General features: G+C 50.9%; 1 protein-coding gene across 3 annotated transcripts; it reads left to right on the top strand.

Annotated features, from left to right (window-relative positions):
• Positions 1-209: 209 nt before the first annotated feature.
• AMER1 (APC membrane recruitment protein 1) lies at positions 210-20,562 on the top strand. Of its 3 annotated transcripts, none has more exons than XM_019949112.3 (2): positions 210-390; positions 12,429-20,562. In XM_019949112.3, the coding sequence occupies exon 2, from the start codon at positions 12,529-12,531 to the stop codon at positions 15,916-15,918; it is 3,390 nt and encodes a 1,129-aa protein (XP_019804671.1). In that variant the 5' UTR covers positions 210-390; positions 12,429-12,528; the 3' UTR covers positions 15,919-20,562. The 3 variants fall into 3 exon arrangements, with proteins under 3 accessions (XP_019804671.1, XP_073655686.1, XP_073655685.1); XM_073799585.1 differs by lacking the exon at positions 210-390 and adding an exon at positions 399-608; XM_073799584.1 differs by lacking the exon at positions 210-390 and adding an exon at positions 5,122-5,828.
• The last annotated feature ends 1,206 nt before the right edge of the window (positions 20,563-21,768 follow it).

Below are 21,768 nucleotides of genomic sequence, written 5' to 3'. Positions count from 1 at the left end.
CGTGGAGGGGGGAGTGGGGAGTCCCAGCGAGGGGCTCTGCAGCCTCTACGTCCCCTGCCAACACCACGCCCGCGCTTATTTGCATTTAAAGAGAAACGCACCAAGGAAAACAGTGGGCGAGTCGGGAAACGCCTTCTCACCGTGGCGATTGGGCCATACGCCTGCCAATCAGGGCGCCGATGCCCCACCCTGTGGCTGTGGAGTCCGGGGGGAAGGGTATGGGGGAGCTGCCCAGAGCTTGGGGTAGGGGAGCCGGTGCAGGAGGTGACTGGAGCCGCGGCGGCGGCAGGGGTGGCTGTGGCGACACTCTCAGCCGTGGCAGCCAAGGTTCCAGCCCCGGCCAGGGAGGCGCAAAAGACAATAAGCGGGCTGGAAACCGGACCGGGCCGGGTAAGCATTGCGCGCGGCCAGGAGCCTCCGCCTGCCCGCCGTCCAATGCAGTCTCGCGTGCTCCGCTCTGGCCGCCTGGAGAGGAGCTCTAAGGGCTGGGCTGGTCGGCATCCGGACCGCTCTGCGCTCCCCTTTGAAACCCGCTTTGAGGACTGTCCGGTGAGGGCCAGAGCAGTGTCCCCTGGGCGCAAGCGACCGCGGCTAGAGGCGGAGAAGAGGTGGGCAGGCCGGCGGGCTATCCTGGGCCATGCCTTGGGGCTCTCGGGGGAGGCGGGGATGGGGCCCGCACGTGCTGCCCTGCGGTCTCGGGAGGGGAGCAGCCAACCAGCACTCCCAGCGGTGCATTTGTAGGCCAGGAGCTTTACAGCTTTGTTGTAGCACATTAGCTGGAACAGCTGTGTTACGCGGGTATTGCTCACCCCAGCGGCTCGTCTGCCGCCCCGCCCCTCCCCTCCCCTCCCCTCCCCTCCCCTCCCCTGCGCATCTCCTGCCTCTCCCTGTCCTCTAGGGACGAAGCCAGCGCGCTAGGCTGGGCCCGACGGGTACTTACTTTGGCGTGGATTGGGGTATCTACATTGTCTGCCTCCTCCCTGGGGGAACTCAGTTGGGCCTGTGGTCTGCTCACTTCCCTTTGGAACGTCGGCCTTGAGGCCCCAACAGCCGCGCCCCCTGCTCCTGGGCCTCCAGGCGCATCTGGCGCCCCCCCCCCCCCCCCCCCCGCCTCCGCGGGCAGGCGGGCTGGCAACCCGGCTCTCGCTGTACCTTGCGTTAGTGCAGCAGCTCAAGCTAGTCCTTGGGTTAGAGTTGCAAGGCCGCTTTGTGTCCCCCACCTACCCCGCCCCCCGCCCCTCGCCTCCTCTCCCCTTGGAGGGCACTGGCCGCGTTTTTCTCTCCAGTCAACGGTTTAAAAATAGCGATAAGCATGGTGGGGTGTGTGTGTGTATGTGGGGGGGGAGGGTGTTCTGTGCCAGAGGCCGAGGGAGCAATTATTGTAGTAGGGAACGAACCGTTTGGGTGTGTGTGAGGGAGCTAGAGAGGCAGCCAAACCCTCCAACTTCGCAGTTACTTAAAATACCCAGGCTGCCAGGCTGCTGTCATTGTCTGCTGCAGACACCTTTGACACTGGTGACCGCTGGACTTTGCCTAGGCTTTCCGGTGGTGAGGGTTTGTGCCCTCCAGGCGCGCCACAGCCCAGGCGGCAGCTGGACTGGCTCCGCAGAGCCGGCCTCGGTTTGGCCAGACTTGTCTTGGCACGGGCCGCGGGGTCAAGGTGAGCCTTTGCCCCTCACACACTAACATCTCCCTCTGCAGCTTTGCCTGCCTGCTGCATTCATCTGGGCTGGGTGGAGGGTGCTGCGCTGTTGGACTCTGCACCCCACCCCTTGGGGATTCCAGCAGAGCCCCCTCCCCGAGTGCAGCTCCGCTCATTCGGCCCCATCCACTGCTGTGTGCCTCTGGCAATAGACTCTAGGCCTTTCTGAGGAACAAGAGGGAGGGAGCTACCTAGGGGCTTGAAAGGCTCTTCTTGGACATTTGACCCACCTCTGAGGGTGGAGAACTCTGTGGGCTGCAGGGCCCAGGCAAAGCCTAGGCACCTTTGAGAGGAGACAGTGAGATCCAATAAATCACTCACTTAAGGGAAGGCTAGCTGGGGACCTTTGTGACACTAGCCAGGACTGCAGATACTACACTACAGTCACCTCCTCTCACTTTGACCAAGCACCAGTACAGTCCCCCTACTTGCAGCTGCGCATCCCCGGCCCAGAGCTGGACATGTCCTCTGCACTGCCTCAAACCAACAGCCATCTAACATACCTGCCCTATATAACTCCCTCCCCACACCCAAACCCACTCACCCTGCACTGTCCAAATTCTCTTCCCTCTCAGCTCTGGGCCTATCTCCTTAGTGCCTTTCCTGCCTGTCTCTTGCAGTCCATGATGACCTCTTCTTTCTCAGAACTCAGAACTCCTCCAGGCTGCCTGCATCCCTTGGGCATTTTGGGGCTTAAATTATAATAGGAGACAAATAATAATTGAGTTTCCCTGCCTCTACTTTGTCTCCCTGATATCATGGATGTTTGGGTTCTTTTGGAACCTCTCAGGGGGGTAAAGGAAACCTGGATCTCAGCCACAATCCCCTCAAAGCCTAGCAATGCATAGCAGTTAATGAATGCTCCGGAAGGACTTGCCGTCTGTAAAGCTTTGGAGACCTTTACCTCTCCACTGGCACTTGTCCTGGTTCATATGAAAATGATTAGAAAAATGATACTGAAGGCTCAGATATTTATTGAGTATACTTAATGAAGATTGAGAAGGGGGTGGGTTACATCTAAAATTAAAAGTAAATAAATCATGATGTCTCCCTTCAATAAGCTCAGGACCTGGACTGCCCAGTCCCCAGACTACACTACCTTTGGTTGCTGATTCATGAGTCTAGAGGCAAACTACTATGGAGAGAGATGAGAGATCTGTATATACAGGGGAATTGTCCTGGGAAGCCTCCAGAAATTAGAGGGGTTTGGTTAGGCAAAGGATAGTGGTATAAGCAAAATTACGAGTAGGAGCGGGTGGCTTGCAAGCAGGCTGAGTGCAGTGACAGTCTTTTCTGGTTGATACTGTAAGGTAGAGAGGAGGTTGGGGCCCAGTGGTGGTGGTGTTCCCAAATGCCAGGTTGTGGAATGAGGATCTGATCTTGGGGGAATGGAGGAAGGGGCCATCAAAGAATGGGGAATTGGGAGGTTTTGATATTTTTGGTGTGCAGACATGCCACAATAAAATGGGATTTTAGAAAGGGTTTTAGAATGGGGTCTTAGAAAGGGATAGGAAGAGCACCATAAATTGGGCAGGTAAGAGGCCACCTTTGGATCTGAAAGAACTGGGGGGCAGGCTATCTCTAGAGGGAAACTGTATCTTGTCAGCCTCTCTTTGGCCTTGCAGGGGGTTGGGGGAAAGGAGGGAGCCTGGAGCCTACATACCAACATGGTGGAGGCTAAGTGTCCCTCAGGCCTCTGCTGATCCTTTTTCTCCCAGCTGGACAGGCCTTCACGGAGCACCAGTTTGGACACCTATGTTTACAGATGGGAATCCTGAGGCATTGGAAAGCAGCAGGGACTTGCTTAACGTCACACAGCATTTAGGGAGAGGCTGCTGCCTCCTGTGCAGTGACTCCACTGTATCCCACTGTCTCCAGCAGCCTCCATTCAACACAAATCAGCACAAATTGCATTAACTAACCCCTCATCTTACCTCACCCATTCATCAAGAGTGAAGGGATGCTAAGTTAGCTTGCTAGGAACTCCTCCCCTGGCATGTCTCTTGCGTTTTAGTCTTGGTCTACAGCCTGTCAGTGGCTGAAAGTTTCAGGAAGGGAGGTAATTGAAAGAAGTTGGCAGTCCAGTGATTCTCTCCTAGTATAGTGGAGGTTTTAAAAATTCCTCAAGAACTGTTACATTTACAATCTCTGAACCAGGGGATGAAGGGAATGAGAGAAATAGCAACAAGTCTGGCTTGCTTGTAGAATCAAAGAGGGAGAAGGGCTTCCAGCCCCCTCATTTACAGATGGGCTATAAGAGGGCATGCCCAGTGTTATTTCATCAGTGCCCCTGCCTCAAATCCTGACCTGGCAGATAGACTAGGTGATAAAAGTAAAGCCCTCGGAGGAGGCGTTTCATAGCCTTCCTGTGTCATTCATTCCTGAGTTACCCATCTCATTGCCAGGAAGTTCTTTCTCAGATCTAACCTGAGCCTCTCATGCTATGCTTAAACCAACTGTGTGTGTGTGTGTGTGTGTGTTGGGGGGTGGGGTTGAGAGCAGCTGGCCACCATTGCTCTTCTGCTTAACAATTCATTGGAGATTTCATGGGCATTAAACCATCTCTTCCACCTCCAACTTCTGTTCTCTGAATTAAATAATCACAGTCTTTTCACCTCTCCTTGGTCTATTTTTCAAACCTGTGCGTGTGTAAGTATATCGCGAGCAAGGCAGGCAGGGAAACCAGAACCACTGCAGAGATGCAGGTGCCAGCCGAGTGAGGGTGCATTGCTCCCCTGCACCTCCCCTTTTGGGATTAGGAGATAATATGAACAATGGAGGAAATGGCCCAAGGGAGCTTGGTGGAGTCAGAGGCAGCCATGGTGGTGCTGCAGGGGGTGGGGGTGGGGGAACTTTGCAACCTTTTGATCTACATTTCTTGCTGCAGAGCGTTCATTGCTCTCATCTCCTACAGGGTTTTTTTTCCCCTTGCTGGGTTTCGAAGCAGATACTAACCCCTCTTCTCTAGCCAGTACTCCTCAGCCCTCCCTTTCGGGGGGCTGCAGCTCCTTCCGGAGAGAGAGGGCTAGGCCCAGACAGTTGTGGTCCCCCTCCTCTCTGTATATGTATGAAATATTCATAGGCTAGGCCTCCTGCATTCAGAAAGAGTAAAATGCTGGGTGGGCTTGTAGGGGGTAGAAGTGAGAGGCTTGAGGAGTGAGGCTGGGCCACAGTACACCTCTGTTCTGCAGTGGACCCAACCAGCTAGGCGTCCAGGCCTCCCAGTGAAGCCTAAGATACCCAACATCCCATTCCCTCAACATGCCTCCTGACTCAGCAGCCACTAGAAAACTGGACACAGGACCGCCCTTTTCCCCAGCTTCTCATGCATCCTGGGGGAAGCAGATCCCCGGTCCAATCTCCCATTTCTACATGGGAAAACAGAGGCCCAGAACAGGGAAGGGATTTATTTGCCCAAGGTTACATGAGAGCACAAAGCTCCTGCCCCCCAATTCTAGGCTTCTTTCTCTAAGCACACTGATCCTGATTCCCTGCCCCCTCCGCCAAACCTCAGTTTCCTTACCTGGTCTCTCACATAGGGTATGGTGCATACAGAGGGGTGGATACATAGGAAAGTCAGGAGTCTCTATTGTTCACTCCACCCAGCTGCTCCTCTGCAGGCTTTCCTCGGCTTCCTTGTCACATCTGTTTCCCTGGGGTTAACTCCTCTCTTGTTCTTCATCTGAACAGGGATGGAAGGAGGTAGTGCCTGTCTTTGATCTCACCCTTGCTGGGTTAGTACTGACATAGTGGAAGCCTTATGATGCAGGCATGACACCTTCCTTGGATACATTCCTCTCTAAGGGGGTTGGGAGCCTGAGAGGGTAGTGGCAAGTAGGTGGCTCCCAGAGCCCCCACCGTTCCAGGCAAGTTGGGTAGGCAGCCTCAGCAGCCTGAGGAGAAAGACAGAGCATCAAGAACATTCACCAGGAAGGCCTGTTTCTAGGGAGAGGCAGTGTCTGGGTGACCACACCTCCCAGACTGGAGAAGCCCCTGTATATTTGAGGCTGAAGCTAAGGGGCAGAGAAATGAGCCTAGGAAACCTGCAAAGGGCATGCAGAGAGCAAGTCTTGAAAGTCAGGCAAAGGGGTTTGGCCTTGATCCTGTAGGCAATGCGGAATATTTGGTAAGTAGAGGAGTGATGTGCTGAAATCAGGATTGTAAGAAAATGAATCTGGCAAGGGTGTGCAGGATGGATGAGATGGAAGTGGGGAGACACGGGGTGGGATTTCAGTGTCATGGCAGGGAGGAACCAGAGGAAACTCTGCTAAGACGCTTTTGTCATCCTCATAGGACCGGGAGGAGTGGGGGGGAATCTGACGAGCTGGAGTGGAGAAGGTAGCTGCAAGAGGCCCCATCACAAGGGCACGTTATTGAACATCTGCTTGGTACATGGCAAATAATCTGTCTTTTACATTTATCATCTCTAATCCTTACTGCAATTCTAGATGGTAGGTAGCATTTTCTTCATTTTATAGATAAGGCGTTTGAGTTTCAGAAAGGTTAGGCCACTTTCTCATATCCCACAGCCTGAAAGAGATGAAGCTGGCATTTTAGTTCTGGGCTGACAAACTCCAGCTAAATTAGAATTCAGTTGAACCAACGTTGTTTGAGCTCCTGCTCTGTGCTAGATATGGTGACTACTGTATAAGATGAAGGAGGGTGCATTGAGAGAAATGAAAAGGCAGACTGAGGCCTGCCAGAATGAATTGCCCAAGGCTGAGTATGTTAATTCATTTAACAGACTAGTGGTGGGGGAATAGGAGCAGGGGCTAGAGGGCCCAGTTTGGGGTCTGTGCTGCATCTAGAGTTGGTGGGATGCCCCCTTGAGAAGAGGTGCCCCTCAGGAAGCCTGCACATTAGGAGAGGAGTGGTTTCAGGGATAGCTTGGGTGGGGCTCTGCCAGCAGCTTTTACAGCTCCACCAAAGAATACCAAGCTAGACAGCCCTTCCTTCAGGTCCTGAAAAAAATGGTTTTGAGAGTAGACTTTGGCTGTGGGCTTTAGAAATGGTTGATTCAAATTCCAAATCTCAAAGATCATTTTCCTTAAATAATAGCTCAAATTCTTTGTCCCCGTTTTATCTTTACCTTTATCTTTGTCCCCACTGGCAGGTTTCTGTTTGGACCTTTTTTTTTTGGCCCCTCAAACTTATCTCCCAAGGAAAAGAGGAGTAGAGGAACATATTCCACGGTTTGGGAGTAGTGATGATGGGGTTGCTGATGAGGAGAACAGCCACAGGCTGGGTTAGCAGCTCTTGGATTCTGAAGTCAGCAGGCTTTCTGGAATGTGCTAGGTGGAGCCAAAATAGTGGCAGCCAGTGAGGACTGGAAATGCTTCAGAGAAGGCTCAGCTGGGTTGGGACAGGAGTGTGATGGGAGGGGGAGATGATGGCTCTTGCAGGTGTGAGGGGAACCTGCACAGTCCTTACTCTCAGTCTTCTTCCTTTGATTAGGGGCCAGAATAGTACAGCAGAATGGCATAGAATTGGGACTCAAAGAGGCCTGGAAACTGGTGTGGCTCTGTCATCATCCCACTGTGTGACCTTAGGCAAGTCTTTTCCCAAGCCTAGGCAGTTTCCTTTTCTGTGACAAGGAGTTACCATCCCCTACCAGGCCTGATTAATGGATTTCTGGGAAGGAGAAATGGGGAGTGAGGAAGTAGGGAACACTTTGTAAGCTGGTAAGTACCGTGAGTGGATAAAGGACATCCGTTGATTTGCATTTCCTTTGATGCTGGTACTTTAGCTGAGTTTGAATTGTTGACCTTTCTGGCTTGGGCTAGAGAACCTGGCTACCTGAAATTCCCAGGTAATCCAGAGCTGTTAGCCAGTAGCTGATTTGAGGCAACATTTTGAGTTCCTGAATGTCAAAGTTTGGCTAAAAGAACAAGTAAAGCCTCCTGTGAGATAACTGCACAGTCACTCTCATTTACCATTTGGGTAAACTGATGCCCAAGGAGGTTTGGTGACATACCCTTAGAGCACTGGGGAGCACTTTAGTCAACCCTGACTGAGGTAGTTTTGCTGCTAGAAACTGTCCAACTATAGTTTGAATAAAATACATATAAAACTAGTCGCCATGTTTTTGAGCCTCTGTTATATAATGCATTTTATTTGGTACTTTATATACATCGTTTTTTTTCCTTAAAATAGCTTTAAGAGGTAGGCACTTTCAATAGCATCATTTACCAGTTGGGGAAACTGAAAGAACTTGCTGGATTTCCCCCAGGTAGGCAGAGCTGATTACAGTGCAGAACTGGCTGACTCTCAGGGAGTGGGGGGCTGGGCTTCCTGTCCTTACTACTCCTTCCTTAGACCACCCTCCTCCACATACATGAGGGCAGGATGGGCCCAGAGTGGGCTTGCTCCCAGGAAAACTTCTTGGAGGAGGTCTGGGAAACTATGACTGGTTGAGGCCATGCCTCTGGAGCTACTGCGTAAATCCACACACTTCTTCCCTGAACTCAGCCTTCTCTAAGTTGGCTGAGCTGGCCCCAGGAAATAGGGCTGGGAGCAGAATGTTTAAGACTTGGTGGAGCTGTTACCTCCTTATGGAGAAGGATTCCTGGGGCAGGTTTGTGACTGGTCTTCTGCCTGTATTTTGAGAGGAGGGGAGAAGGAAGAAGCTCTGCCCTAGCTCTGCCCTAGCCTTTCACTGGTCCGAGAATGGCCTGAGGCTGGCCTTGGGAGAAGGGATGCCCACAGCCCAATTCTGGCCATGCTAGCAACAGCTGTAGCAAGTGGCCCCTGCCAGGGACCACAGAGTAGCCTTAGAGGGTTCCCTCACCCACCAGTCCACCTGAAACTTAGACAGCCATACAGGTTGAGGAACCTAAGGGTGGAGGGGCTCTGCATTTAGCAGGACCACTTTCTTGGCAGGAACCATGAAGGGAGCCAGCCTCAGCCTGGGGGAGCTGCAGAATCTGTCCCTTTGCTGTCCCCTTCGCCTTCTGCCCCACCTCACTCTCCTGACCAGTGTACTCTGTGGCCCCGAGTAACGGCAGCATAGCCCACTGGGGAAGGACAGCATTGGGACCTGGTGAGGTAGTAAGGTGTATGGAGAAGGGGCCTGGGCCAGAAGTGGCTAGGTGGGGCTGGGCTAGGGGGCTACTAGCTATGGGTGATTCCTGCCACCTCCTGTCCTACTGTCTTGCAGGGGGATACAGGGAAGAGACACTGTGAGTGGGGTACATGGCTCTGGGAGGGACAAGGCAGGGAGGTAGGAGACAGCATAGTTTCAAGGCTGGTCCTTGCCAGCAAAGATAACCCTGAGCCTAGTTAGGAGGAAAGCCTGAAGCTGGAGGAAGAGAATTTCATTCCCAGGGATACAACCTTGCCTAGTTCACCCACTCCCACCACATACACAGAGGGCTTTTTAAACTGCCCTTAATGGAGGACTTTGTATAAATCCAGGAACATGTCTTTAAAATCCCCTCACACCTGGCTCTTCCTCAGCATGAGCCAAGGCAGCTAGTCCCTTGGACTTCCTGTAGTGAATGGCTTTCTCAAATGAGTGGCCTTTTACACATGGTCTACTACTTTCTAAGAAACTGGGATCTGACCTGAAATAATGGTAATGCCAACCTTTCTCATTTGCTTTGCACTTTACAGTTTACAAAGTGCTTTTGGTGTCTATTATCCCATCTAACCTCACATTACTGCAGTGGACTGGGGAGATAGAGGGGGTAGATAGAGGAGATATTTTGATCTCCATTTCACAAGCACCCAAGGCTCAGAGGAGTGCCTTGGCCTGGTCAGGGTCCCTTGGCATGGTATGCAACACAGCCCTGTGGCCCATGGCTCCTTCCACAACATACTGCAGATCCCTGTGACAGGGAAGGGGATAATGTAGAGAGCAGTGGGCTGGCCTCTACTCCAATGGAGCACAGAAGCAAGGGCAAGAGAAAGCCCAAAGGGACTACCCTCAAGCCAAGGCATCAAGGTTCTGGAAAGCAGCCCTCTTTGAGATTCAGTCTGCCTAATTCTTCTGTTCACAGGAATTCCAGCTCCAAAACCAGTAGGACAATTAAGCCTTTGATTCACAAGGATGGGTAAGCCCATAAGGTTTTTCACTTAGCCCTTGGTCTTCCTTGATGACTAGTCTTGCCCATCCTTTCCCCTAAATAATTGCTGTTTTTACTCACTCCTGTCTAACAAGGCCCAGATTGAATGCCTCCTTATCAAGGCAGCTTTTCTGAGCCCAGGAGCTATCTTTCTGCCTTTCAAGTTTATCCTGGGATATGATCACAAGGTCTGAAGAATGATACTTCAACACTCTGCTTAAGCAATAATGGGGACTCTTCTCTAAGGCCTGCATCATATTGTGCCTTCAGACTATTATATATAGGTTTTTCTACCTGTTAGCCTAGGGGATCCCCAAAAGCAAGGACTGGGGTTTCCCCTTCTGGCAGCACTGAGCTTAATAACTATCATTTAACCAAATGTTCTGGAGAGGTTCATTTCATGAATTCCACAGAGGGGAGTATAATTTCACAAATAACTCCATTTATTGCCACCCCATCTCCTCAATGCCCAGCACCATAATGACAACACTGTCAGTAATTTCTGGGCTGAGGTAAAAACATCTGTGCTCTGGAAAATGAGCGATTCAGATAGATGATAGGGCCCTTATTCCCATACGACCCTGGTGCAGAGGACTCTGAGTGTATGTGTGTATGATTGTGTATTTGAGGGGTAGCACTGTCTATTGTGGGCCTATCAGTTACAGGGCTGAGCTGGAACAATGCCATGTTAAAGTATGTCACACAGAATCAAAAAAACAAAAACCTAACTTGAGCAAATGGCAATACAGATCTCTGCAGAGAGGGGATCAGATGAGGTTTTTTTTTTCTCTTATTTTCTGGATAACCAGCCATTATCTTGCTCCTAGTTTAATATTCAGTTCTGCAGAGCCCCTGATGGAAGCCTGGATCACATTGATGATTCAAGTGTCAGGCCAAACAAGGCACAAGGCACAAAGTTAATATTTGCTAGACAAGATCAGGGACTCCAGCAAGGTTCCTCTAATGAGGTCAGAGGTCAGAGGCCAGAGTGTAGCTGCCAGGCTCTCTCCACCTCCAGTGCTGATCCTCAGTTTCACTGCAGGTGAATGTGTGAGTGTTATTACCGTGGCAACCAATCACAGGGCTGATGTGCTGGCTAGCTGCTCTTAGGACAACAGTGTTGCTTGCCTCTCCTTCTCTCTCTCTGGCTCCCAGCAGCTGTTCTGCCTCCCTGCCCTACCCAAGCTCCTTATCTGCTGGCGGCTACCCTACAGAGAGGGGACAGTGGTGAGGGACTTTCCAGGGAAGTGTCATTGGGTTTTAGCAGGCTGGTCACTGATCCAGCTGTCAATCAGTTGTAGTCACTGGAATCAATACATCAGACAATGGGGTTGGGGAGGGGGATATGTTGGGGTAGGTGCTGGCTAGCTCTTCTTTTTATTCCATCTCTGTGACATTTGGATATTTAGAGGATTGGGAGCTTAGACCAGAAGGGTGTGTCTTGCACCAGGTTTGTTTATTTATTTATTTATTAATTAAAAAAAATTATTGGAGTATAGTTACTTTACTATATGTTAGCATATAGAAACTAATGTTTTGTTAGTTTCTGTTGTATAGCAAAGTGAATCAGCTATACGTATACATATATCCCCTCTTTTTTGGATTTCCTTCCCATTTAGGTCACCACAGAGCATTGAGTAGAGTGCCCTGTTGCACCAGGTTTATTTATTTAAATAGCTGTTGAGAGCCTAACTCCCAGACCAGGGACATGAATCATGTGGAGTTGTGCCTTCAAGGAGTTCCCTTTCTAGATAGGGAGCTAGATGGGGGCCAAAGTAACGAAAGGAGCAGAGAAGAAACAGTCTGCCTCATGGTTCTAAAGTGGAACTTGGAGGTTTCAGTTGCTGAGGGCCACATTAAAATCTGTTCCGAGCAGGACAATCACTAGAGAGTCTGACCTAGACCTACCCCTCACATTACCACTATGACAGGGAGGTATTTCTAGGTGTCTTGGACAGAGGATACTGAATCCCAGCGAGTACCTTGTCCCAAGGCTACCATGCCATCTTAGCTGATCCTGGATTGCAGCTCTGGAATGTGGGTATGCAAGGCTTCTACTCTGAGCTTTTGCAGGTATGAGCATGGTCCTACAGGCAATTTAGGGAGCCTGGGGAAGAAGGTGAAACTTCAGGTCTACTTTTCTACCCAGCCCAAGGCAAAATGTCAGTGAGAGCCCTGGCTTATGTGAAATTGAGGCCTGGATGTTGCAGAACCCAGTGAATACTTAGTAGGCTATTTTGCCAGATGCTTTTCAAAAATTCTGTGTCATAAGAGTTGACTTCCCTTCTGCCTTTCCTGCCTCTCTACTCCACCCCCTTTGATAATCCCTCTCATGACCAGTAGTACCATGGGCCTTTTTCATATCTGCAGTTCCCCCTGCCCAGTGCTCCCCTGAGCTTAAGGTGACCTGAAGTGAGTGGACCCAGCAAGTGGGGTAGGGGTGATGGCTGCCTGTTGCTCAGTGTAGGGTTTTGCTGCCTTGGGGCCCAGAGGAGGCTGGCCCAGCAAGTCAAGCATATGGAGTGCATTAAGGTTTTCCCTACATTTTCTCTTACTTTCTGGTTCCACTCAAGCCTGAAACCACAGACACCTGTGAAAACAAACCCAGCCTGGTTGCTTGCTCACCAGTACTGTCTCTCTGTCTTTGTCTCTCTCATCTTCAGCCCCAACTGTGATGCTTCCTGACTGATGATGTTATAACAGTGCCCAGAAGCCAGAAGGCTGCATTTTTCAGCTGAACATACCTGAGTTGTCCCCACCATCATGGAGACCCAAAAGGATGAAGCTGCTCAGGCCAAGGGAACAGCAGTCTCTGTGGATACCCAGGACCAATGGGCAGAGAAAGGAGCCAAGAGCAAGGCAGCTGAGATGACAGAAGGGCCAGCATCAGAGCAACCCTCATCTGGCCCAGGTAGGCTGAAGAAAACTGCCATGAAACTCTTTGGTGGCAAGAAGAGCATCTGTACCCTGCCTAGTTTCTTTGGAGGGGGACGAAGCAAAGGTTCTGGGAAAGGCAGCTCTAAGAAGGGTCTTAGCAAGAGCAAGACCCACGATGGCCTGAGTGAAGCAGTCCATGGCCCTGAAGACATTGTCAGTGAAGGAGATGGCCTCTCCTTACCTTTGCCTGAGTCATCCTGCCGACTTCCCGGCTCTCAGAGTGCCCATGGATCTTTGGAAGCAGACTCCAGACGCAAGACGTCTGTGGCTGGAGCCACAGAGAAAGCTAGGGCTGAGAAGGCTCCCTTTGTGCCCAAGCCAAAAAAAGGCCTGAAAGGTTTTTTCAGCAGTATCCGCCGTCACCGGAAGAGCAAGGTCTCTGGGGCTGAGCAAAGTGATCCAAGAGCCAAGGAGCCTGAGGGGGCCAGAGACAGGCCTCATGAGCATGTGAGCTCAGCCCTTCTGTCCCACACTGAGAACCTCCAAGCCCCAAGAAAGGAAAATGCCAAATCCCAAGATGTCCCTGGGCCAAAAGTTTCTTCAGTACCAGAGACTTCTCCAGCAGCCACTGAGCAGACAGCCTGCAAAGATCCAGAAAAAACCATGGAGGCCTGTGCCTCAGCACTCCTGCAGCCCAAACCTGCCCCTGAAGCCAGTGGCCCAGAGGAGCCCCATAGCCCAGAAACAGGGGAGAAGGTTGTGTCAGGAGAGGTAAATCCACCCAATGGCCCTGTGGGGGACCAGCTGAGCCTCCTCTTTGGGGATGTCACATCCCTGAAAAGTTTTGACTCACTGACAGGTTGTGGTGACATAATAGCAGAACAGGACATGGACAGTATGACAGACAGCATGGCCTCTGGAGGCCAGAGGGCCAACCGAGATGGGACCAAACGAAGTTCCTGCCTGGTGACCTACCAAGGAGGGGGCGAGGAGATGGCCTTGGCTGATGATGATGACGAGGAAGAAGAGGAAGAGGAGGTGGAATTAGAGGAGGAAGAAGAGGAAGTCAAGGAGGAAGAAGACGATGACTTAGAATATCTGTGGACAAGTTCCCAGGTGTACCCAAGGCCCATTCTAAATCCAGGCTACCATCCCACCACATCCTCAGGCCACCTTGGTTACATGCTCCTTGACCCAGTTAGGTCTTATCCTGGCCTAGGCCCTGGGGACCTTTTGACTCCTCAGAGCGATCAGCAAGAGTCTGCCCCCAATAGTGATGAGGGTTATTATGACTCCACCACACCTGGACTTGAGGATGATTCAGGTGAGGCCCTGGGGATTGTCCACAGGGATTGCTTGCCCCGAGACAGCTATAGTGGCGATGCCCTCTATGAGTTCTATGAGCCAGATGATAGTCTTGAGAACTCCCCACCTGGGGATGACTGCCTTTATGACCTCCATGGTCACAGCTCTGAGATGTTTGACCCCTTCTTGAACTTTGAGCCCTTTTCTTCCTCTCGGCCACCTGGGGCAATGGAGACAGAGGAAGAACGGCTAGTGACCATCCAGAAACAGTTGCTGTATTGGGAGCTTCGGCGGGAGCAGCGAGAGGCCCGCGAGGCATGTGCCCGAGAGGCTCACACCAGGGAGGCCTACACCCAAGAAACTCACACCAGGGAGGCCCATGCTCGAGAGGCCCACACCCGGGAAGCTTATGTCAGAGAGGCCCGAGCTCGAGAGGCCTATGCCAGGGAGGCCTGTGGCCGAGAGGTCCGTGCTCGAGAGGCTCAAGTCCGAGAGGTCCAAGTCCGGCAGGAGAAGCCCATCATGGAGTATCAGATGAGGCCTTTAGGGCCATCAGTGATGGGCCTGGTGGAAGGGGCATCAGGGGCCTCTCAGACTTCCCACAGAGGAACCACCTCAGCTTTCCCTGCCACTGCAAGCAGTGAGCCAGACTGGAGGGACTTCCGTCCTTTGGAGAAGCGTTTCGAGGGAACCTGCTCCAAGAAAGATCAAAGTACTTGCCTGATGCAGCTCTTCCAGAGTGATGCTATGTTTGAGCCAGACATGCAAGAAGCAAATTTTGGAGGATCTCCCAGGAGGGCTTACCCTACTTATTCACCCCCTGAGGAGCCAGAGGAAGAGGAGGTTGAGAAGGAAGGGAATGTCACTGTGAGTTTCTCTCAGGCCCTTGTGGAGTTCACCAGCAATGGGAACCTCTTCTCCAGCATGTCTTGCAGCTCTGACTCTGACTCATCCTTCACTCAAAACCTCCCTGAGCTGCCCCCCATGGTGACCTTTGACATTGCTGATGTGGAACGGGATGGGGAAGGCAAGTGTGAAGACAATCCTGAGTTCCACAATGATGAAGACCTTGCAGCCTCCTTGGAAGCTTTTGAACTGGGCTACTACCAGAAACGCGCCTTCAACAGCTACCACAGCCGATTCTACCAAGGCCTACCCTGGGGTGTGAGCAGTCTCCCTCGATACTTGGGACTGCCTGGCATGCACCCTCGTCCTCCACCTGCTGCCATGGCCCTCAACAGGAGGAGCCGCTCCCTTGACACTGCTGAGACCCTGGAGCTGGAGCTCTCCAATTCTCACCTGGGCCAGGGCTACATGGAGTCTGATGAGCTTCAGGCTCAGCAAGAAGATTCAGATGAAGAAGAGGAGGAAGAATGGGGCCGAGACAGTCCCCTGTCCCTCTATACTGAACCTCCAGGGACCTACGACTGGCCTGCCTGGGCTCCCTGTCCTCTCGCAGTGGGGTCAGGCCCTGCAGGAATAAGTCCTAGCCAGTTGGGTGGGCCTTCCAGCCAGTCTCTATATGGACAGGCAGTCTGTTGCATATCTCCTGTCGCCATGTCAATGTTGCTGTCAGTATCAGGGCCAGAGCCAAGGGCACCTGGGGAAGCCAAGTCTCAGCTAGCTCGACCTTCGCACCTACCCCTGCCCATGGGCCCTTGTTATAACCTTCAGCGGAAGGCCTCCCAGAGTCCGAGGGCCAGGCCTCGAGATGTGCTGCTGCCTGTTGATGAACCCAGTTGCTCCTCCATTCCTGGAGGCTTCAGCCCCAGCCCTCTGCCCCAGGCCAAGCCTGTAGGCATTACCCATGGCATCCCTCAGCTGCCCAGGGTCCGGCCTGAGCCCCCAGAGCCTCAGCCCATTCACTATGGGGCTTCCAGCCTTGACCTGTCAAAGGAGAGGGCTGAGCAAGGTGCCTCTCTCCCCACCAGCTACTCCTCCACTGCCATGAATGGAAACCTAGCTGAGTAGTCATCATCAGTTCTGGAGTGGGGGGCGTGGGGCCTGAGCATGTGAATGGGGATCAGGGTTGGGCAGAGGGGTGGGGGGTGGGGGTTGCTGTTTAACTTGAAAATCCTTTTGGCCAAGGAAAGCTCCTATGAGTTTTCACCTTTTTTTTCCCCCACTTCCCTTGTCTGCCATCTGTGGCCACATTCAGCTCAAGTACATCTGCCCTGGGAGATTGCTGCTGCTGCTGCTGTGCTTCAATTTTCGCTTTTGGGTTTTTTTCTTGTGACCCGTGCAGGGTTTGGGATGCTGTAATTTTGTGCCTATTCCAGTTGCCAAGGTAGTGATTTTATATATATATATAGCATGCATCCTTGACACAGACTGAACCCTTAGCACCCTCCGCAACTTCTCCACCCAGTGAATGATGAACCACTGATGAGCAGCCGCATCTACACTGCCTCCCACTTGGGGACAGGGAGCTTGTTTGCTGTTAGCAATGTGAAATTACGGTACAGATCCCCCTACCCCTACTTCCTTTGGTCTTGGCATAGCTGCCACCATTACATCAGATGATATAATCTATTAGCCCCAGCTAGCTGTCCTCAGAGAGGATCAAGTAGCATGTGTCTCACTGCCTATTGCTGTGGACTTTGGCATCATAACCAGATGAGGGCCTTTTATCCTGGCCTGCTACAGCTTGGGTTGAAGACAAAAACGTTAATTCCCTTAATGGAGTGATCAAATTAATCTCGTTGCAAACAGAAGACAAAATAGCGTTCTATTGTAGACACTGCCATAAGTCTTGAGCTCTGGAATGATAGGATTTTTTCCTTCTTTGTTTCTTCAAGCTTGTAACTGCCTGAATTGCAGATGCTTTTGAATTTTGGTTCTTTTTTCCTCCAAAGGAAATTTTTATTATCTCATTACAAGGAACACATTCTTTTAATTGATATACAGGAAGAGAAGCGGCCTAAATTAGGTTTGGCTGTAGGGGCTGGGGTTTTTGCAGGTTGCAAGAGGATAGAAAAAGGAGGTTCATTTGTCCAGCCATCAGGAGAGAGGATTTCATACATTGCAGAGCTCATGGCAACTCAGCTTCTTTTGGGAAAATTTCTTCCCCCTTAAAGACAAAAACTTCCTTAAGCCTTGCCTACCCCTTCACTGGATTCAGTAAAGAGGCTCCATGCTAGCATTCCCAAGAGACAGGACACCAAGGGCATTTAGGCTGCTGTTCCAGGCTCTCTAAAGACCTTTCATTTTCCAATTAGCCAAGTTCTTAGCATCATCAAAGGACCGTGCTTCTTGAGAGAAAAGACTGTGACCTGCCCTTACTCTGCCAAGCTGAAGGACTGATTTGTGTGGTAATTGCAGCCCTTTATGGAATGAATGGCACCCTCCCTTCTGCATTCACACAGTTTTCATGTTAAACTAGCTTGGAAATATTTGTGGGGAAGAGTTGCTGTCAGGAAAACATCGCAACAGGCTAATCTTGCTAGGCTCTACCTCATTAATCACCAACATGAGAGGGGTCCTTTTAAATTTCTTTATTGGAAATGGTTATGGAACATTTTTTACCTGGATATGTTGACCCAAATTATGATCCTTGCTCCCGTGACCCTGTCCCTATCCCCCACCCATCTCCATGCCAGTTAAGAGAAGTGGTAAACAGGGCTCTTGCTATTCCCAAGATATGGCAACTTAGCTTAGGAACAGATGCTGTTGGCCCCCCAAGTCAAGATGACTGTGGGCAAACCGCCACCTGGACAAGGGATGTGTCTGTGCTGGTCTTTGTCACCATTTCTCAGATTGGGGTTGGCCCAGTGCCCCTCACCACCAAGAGCAAACCTGGATGGTAGAAGCTGTACCCCTGGAAGCACCACATGAATTTGCATGTCACTGACACCAACACTCAAGGGACCCAGACCATCTCTCCAGGCTGACTTTGTCTGCATTGTGAAGAAATGCATTAGTCATGGAGCTGGAGAATCAAAGAGGGTGAGGAAGGCCCTCCTCACCTCTAGCACAGCATTCCAGGAGAGAAGTGCCCAAATTCTGGCCTCTCACCAAAGCTGACCTATGAGAGTGGGGCTGAAATTGGCCTGGCTGTTTGGCAGGCAGGAAACACTCACCAAATGCCTTTACAACAGGGGAAAACCCACCACTTGCCTCTTCTGCCTCTGCTTGTCCTTCATGGCAGCCTAAGCTGCTGTTTATATGTGGACTGTGCCAGCCACAGCAGGTAGTAGAGCCATCATCAACCTCCAGAGCCTGCTGAGTCTATCTGAGAAGAGAAAAAGTAGGTTGTCAGCCTTTGGCCAAGGGCTGAGAGCTGCCGTCTGTAACAAGAGGGCAGCAAGAGGTGCCACCTCTGCAGGGGGCAGTCATAGCCTTGACATACTTTGCTGGGCTTTGGAAGGTCGCATATCACAGTAAGTTTTAGGACTGAGCATCAGCTCATGGTTTGAACATTGTTGCCTGCAAGTCCTTTCACTGTCCCGGCCAGCCCAGAGACAGGATCCTCACCAGCAAAAGTAAGGCAGTCAGGGTGCATGGCTGCAGAAGCAGGCTCCTCTGAGTCTCACTCTAGATCCAAGCAGTTCATGGCTGAATCCCAGCTGCAGCCTAGAAGAGGAAGGAAGACTGGCTGGGGACTCATGATGACAGAACAGGGTGACACTGGGAGAGCCAGTCAAGCTCCAGGCCTCTCCCCAAGCATATGCCAGTGTTTGCTTAGCTAACACCAAATATGTCCCGGACTACTAAATGTGTAGATGTAAAGTCCACAAATGAACACCATTTCTGCACTGCAAGGTCATGGGATAATGCTTTTGGATATGACTTCAAGGGAAGATATGACTTGAGAGAAGGTGACTGCTCTTATCTTGCTACCCAGCAAGCAGGCTTATGTAGTGTCAGCTCTGATCCTGAGAATTCTCAAATGAGACTGGTCTTCAGGGGACCAGTGACTGGATAGAGAAGGCCACCTAGAAGGTCTCTCCCAGGGCTGTCAGTTTCTTAGTGCTTTAACACCTTCAAGGAAGTCCTGCCTTGGGGCTCAGTTAGGGCCTGCCCCAATCGTCTGGACTCAGCTTGGGCACCAGTCCATGAGCCTCCTGGGCCAAAGGCTTTGGTCAAAACCAGTCTTTCTCCCTCAGTACTGTACCAAGGAGGGAAGTAGCTTCCCACACCCAGGGTGCATTCCCCTCATCCTGCTGCCAGTGACTTTCCCACCCTTGCCAGTGCTACCACCCCACCTACCCTCGGCCCCTGGGCCCAATAGCTAGAGGGAGGCATAGGGGGGTTAGCAGGGAGACTTCAAGTTTACCCATGTGTATGTTGCATCCAAGTTGTTTTTAATATATATATATATATATATATATATCAAAAGTCAATTATCTATTTTTGTATTGTTTGCATTTTATATTCATGGAAAACAATGTTTATCAATTGTTCTTTTCTGATATATTTTATTTTTAAGCGGTGCTGTTTACAGTTTTAGACAAAACGAAGATGACACAAAAATTGCTGCTTGTGCAGAGGGCTGGCATCTCAATTGCCCAGGACTCTCGCTCTTTCCCCTCTCCCCATCCCTGATGTATCGTACTGTCCATACCCTCCCTCCATGATAGGGACAGCAGAAGATGCCCAGGTACTAAGACAAATGCCAGGTGACTCAGGCATGTGGAACCTGGTAGACAGTTTGTTGTTTATGGTTTATTTTTTTCTTTCAGACCTTGCCCTTACCCGTGTATAGACCTTCTGTCTCTCTTTCCTCTTTATGTTTTGTGCTCTAGTTTTGAAACCAGAGTGCCCACGTTTTGCTATTTGTCGTGTTGAGTTTCTCCAAAGGAGCATTTTGGGGACATTCTCCGCCCAGTGAGGAGGGCAGGGGGTTTCAACTATTCCCCCTCTCCCCAAGAAGCTGGGGGAGATGGATGGAAGTGATGCTTGAATCATCAGGAATTGACCATCTCATTGAGGAAACCCTTACATGGGACTTTCCAGGAGCTCAGTTGATTGTGATATTCACCCAGAAGAGACGTTGGGGAATTCCTTGACCCCTCTTGCTGCTTTGGGGGAATCTCTTCCTCTGCCGCCATTCTTACTCCCCTGCCCTGCTCCAGCTCACACATGGATGGGACTTTGGGGAATAGTGACTGTTAGGGTGATGGCTTGCTGGCCTGATCCCTACTTTTCCATCCTATAGTCACTCCAAAGAAGAAAATCCACATGGTGTGTATATGTGTGAGGGTTGGGCCTACTGAGAGGCAGGGCTTTAATTATTATTCTTGTTACTATTGGTGCTTATTTTCCCTGATGTATATGGGGTGGGGGGGGGGGGAAGAAACCAGGAATGTATATTTAGGTCATGTTAAATAAAACGGCTGGGGGACAAAGGGAAGAAATTAGAAACTGCAGTACATCCTCACCCCAGGTGTAAGAGTTCTTTCTCTCCCAGTGCAAAAAGGGGAGCATGGCCCCTGGATGTGCCCTAACTTCCCCTTCCCTATCCCTGAGACATCATGGAATTGCCTGGATTGTGATCTCTCCAATCCTAGTTCTCATTGACATCTGGATATCTTGATGCACTGCCTGTTTGTAACAAATATTTCTTTTGCTGAATGCTAATAAACTGGGTTCAAGAGGGACCCCCAGTCACTAAAGTGCATTCTTGTGGTTTGTTCCACAGCAACATGCCTGTGACCCATGGTTGTTGGGTTTGCCCTTGAAGGGAAATGAAAAAAAGCAAGGGGGTGTGTGGGAGTCAACAAGTAGGGGGAACAGAAGCCAGAGCTGAAACTGAAAGTAGAGGAAACTTCAGTTCATCCAAGCCATTCCCTGCATCTCAGTCTGATGATGTGTTGCTCCCCATCACACCATGCATGCCCTGAGACCTGCCTGGGGGCTGGCTAGCACTTCTGAAATTAGCCTCAGTTCATGTAAGTGTGCTGGCTTCCCCACCAGCCAGGAGGCAGAGGTGTGGACCTCCTACTGATGGCTCCAGCAAAAGGATGCATCTAATGGTGGGACTCTCAGACCAACCTGAAAGGAATAGCATCCTTTACCCAGGCCTGTGGGCAGAGATGCTGGCCAGGCAGCTGACTGCCCCACCTATTCAGCTGTGGGAATGATTGGGGAGCATGTGGCTTCTGCCCCTTATTGCAAGGCAGCTCATCTGTTGGCACCAGCAACAGATGTCACCTGGGTCAACAGATGTCACAGCAACAGCTCAGTCACCTGTGTCATATCGTGATATCCAGGCCTGTCCAAGCCTAGGCAGTAATCACCTTCCCTTTTCTATTACCCACATAAAGGCCTACCTGTGCCATCAAACAGGAGAAGGTGATTGTGCTAATGGCTCAGGTTTCTCTAATCCAAACTCTTACCACTGGCTCCTGGTAAGCAAGGGCATCTGGCACCTGTTGATGGGCTTCCTTGAGTTCTGCCCAATTGCCATGTACAAGCCAGAAGGCCTGAAATAGCAGCTGCTTGAATGTGCAGTGGATAGTGTTGCTAGGCTCCCTGGGGCCCCTTTTCAGACTAGATAATAAGCTTGATGGCCCTCAGGACCTCGTGAATCAAGCAAAGCCAAAATAGAAGCAAATTCCAAGAGAGAAAAGAGAACATCCTGGGAGGGAAGTTGATAATGTATAGAAATGGAATTGTCCGCCCTGGGCTGCTCATGAAAGGAAGAAGAGTGTTGTAGCTGCTCAGGGAGCTTTTGGAGCAAGAGTTTCTGGGAAGGCCTTATTACATCCATTGGAAATTCACGGGAGTCATGGAGTCAGGGAGGCTGGGCCTTCTGCCCTAATCTTTGCCCCTCATTAATCTATGAGGACTTGGGCAAATCCCTTCTCCTTCTGAGTCTCA

This window comes from Tursiops truncatus, chromosome X (assembly GCF_011762595.2).
Source record: "Tursiops truncatus isolate mTurTru1 chromosome X, mTurTru1.mat.Y, whole genome shotgun sequence".
NCBI lineage: Eukaryota > Metazoa > Chordata > Mammalia > Artiodactyla > Delphinidae > Tursiops > Tursiops truncatus.
Note: the sequence above shows the minus strand (reverse complement) of the source record. Positions and strands in the feature narration are given on the sequence as shown.

Excerpts from the sequence above, each read along its gene's own strand:
- AMER1 (XM_019949112.3), top strand. The coding sequence starts at position 12,529 with ATGGAGACCCAAAAGGATGAAGCTGCTCAGGCCAAGGGAACAGCAGTC.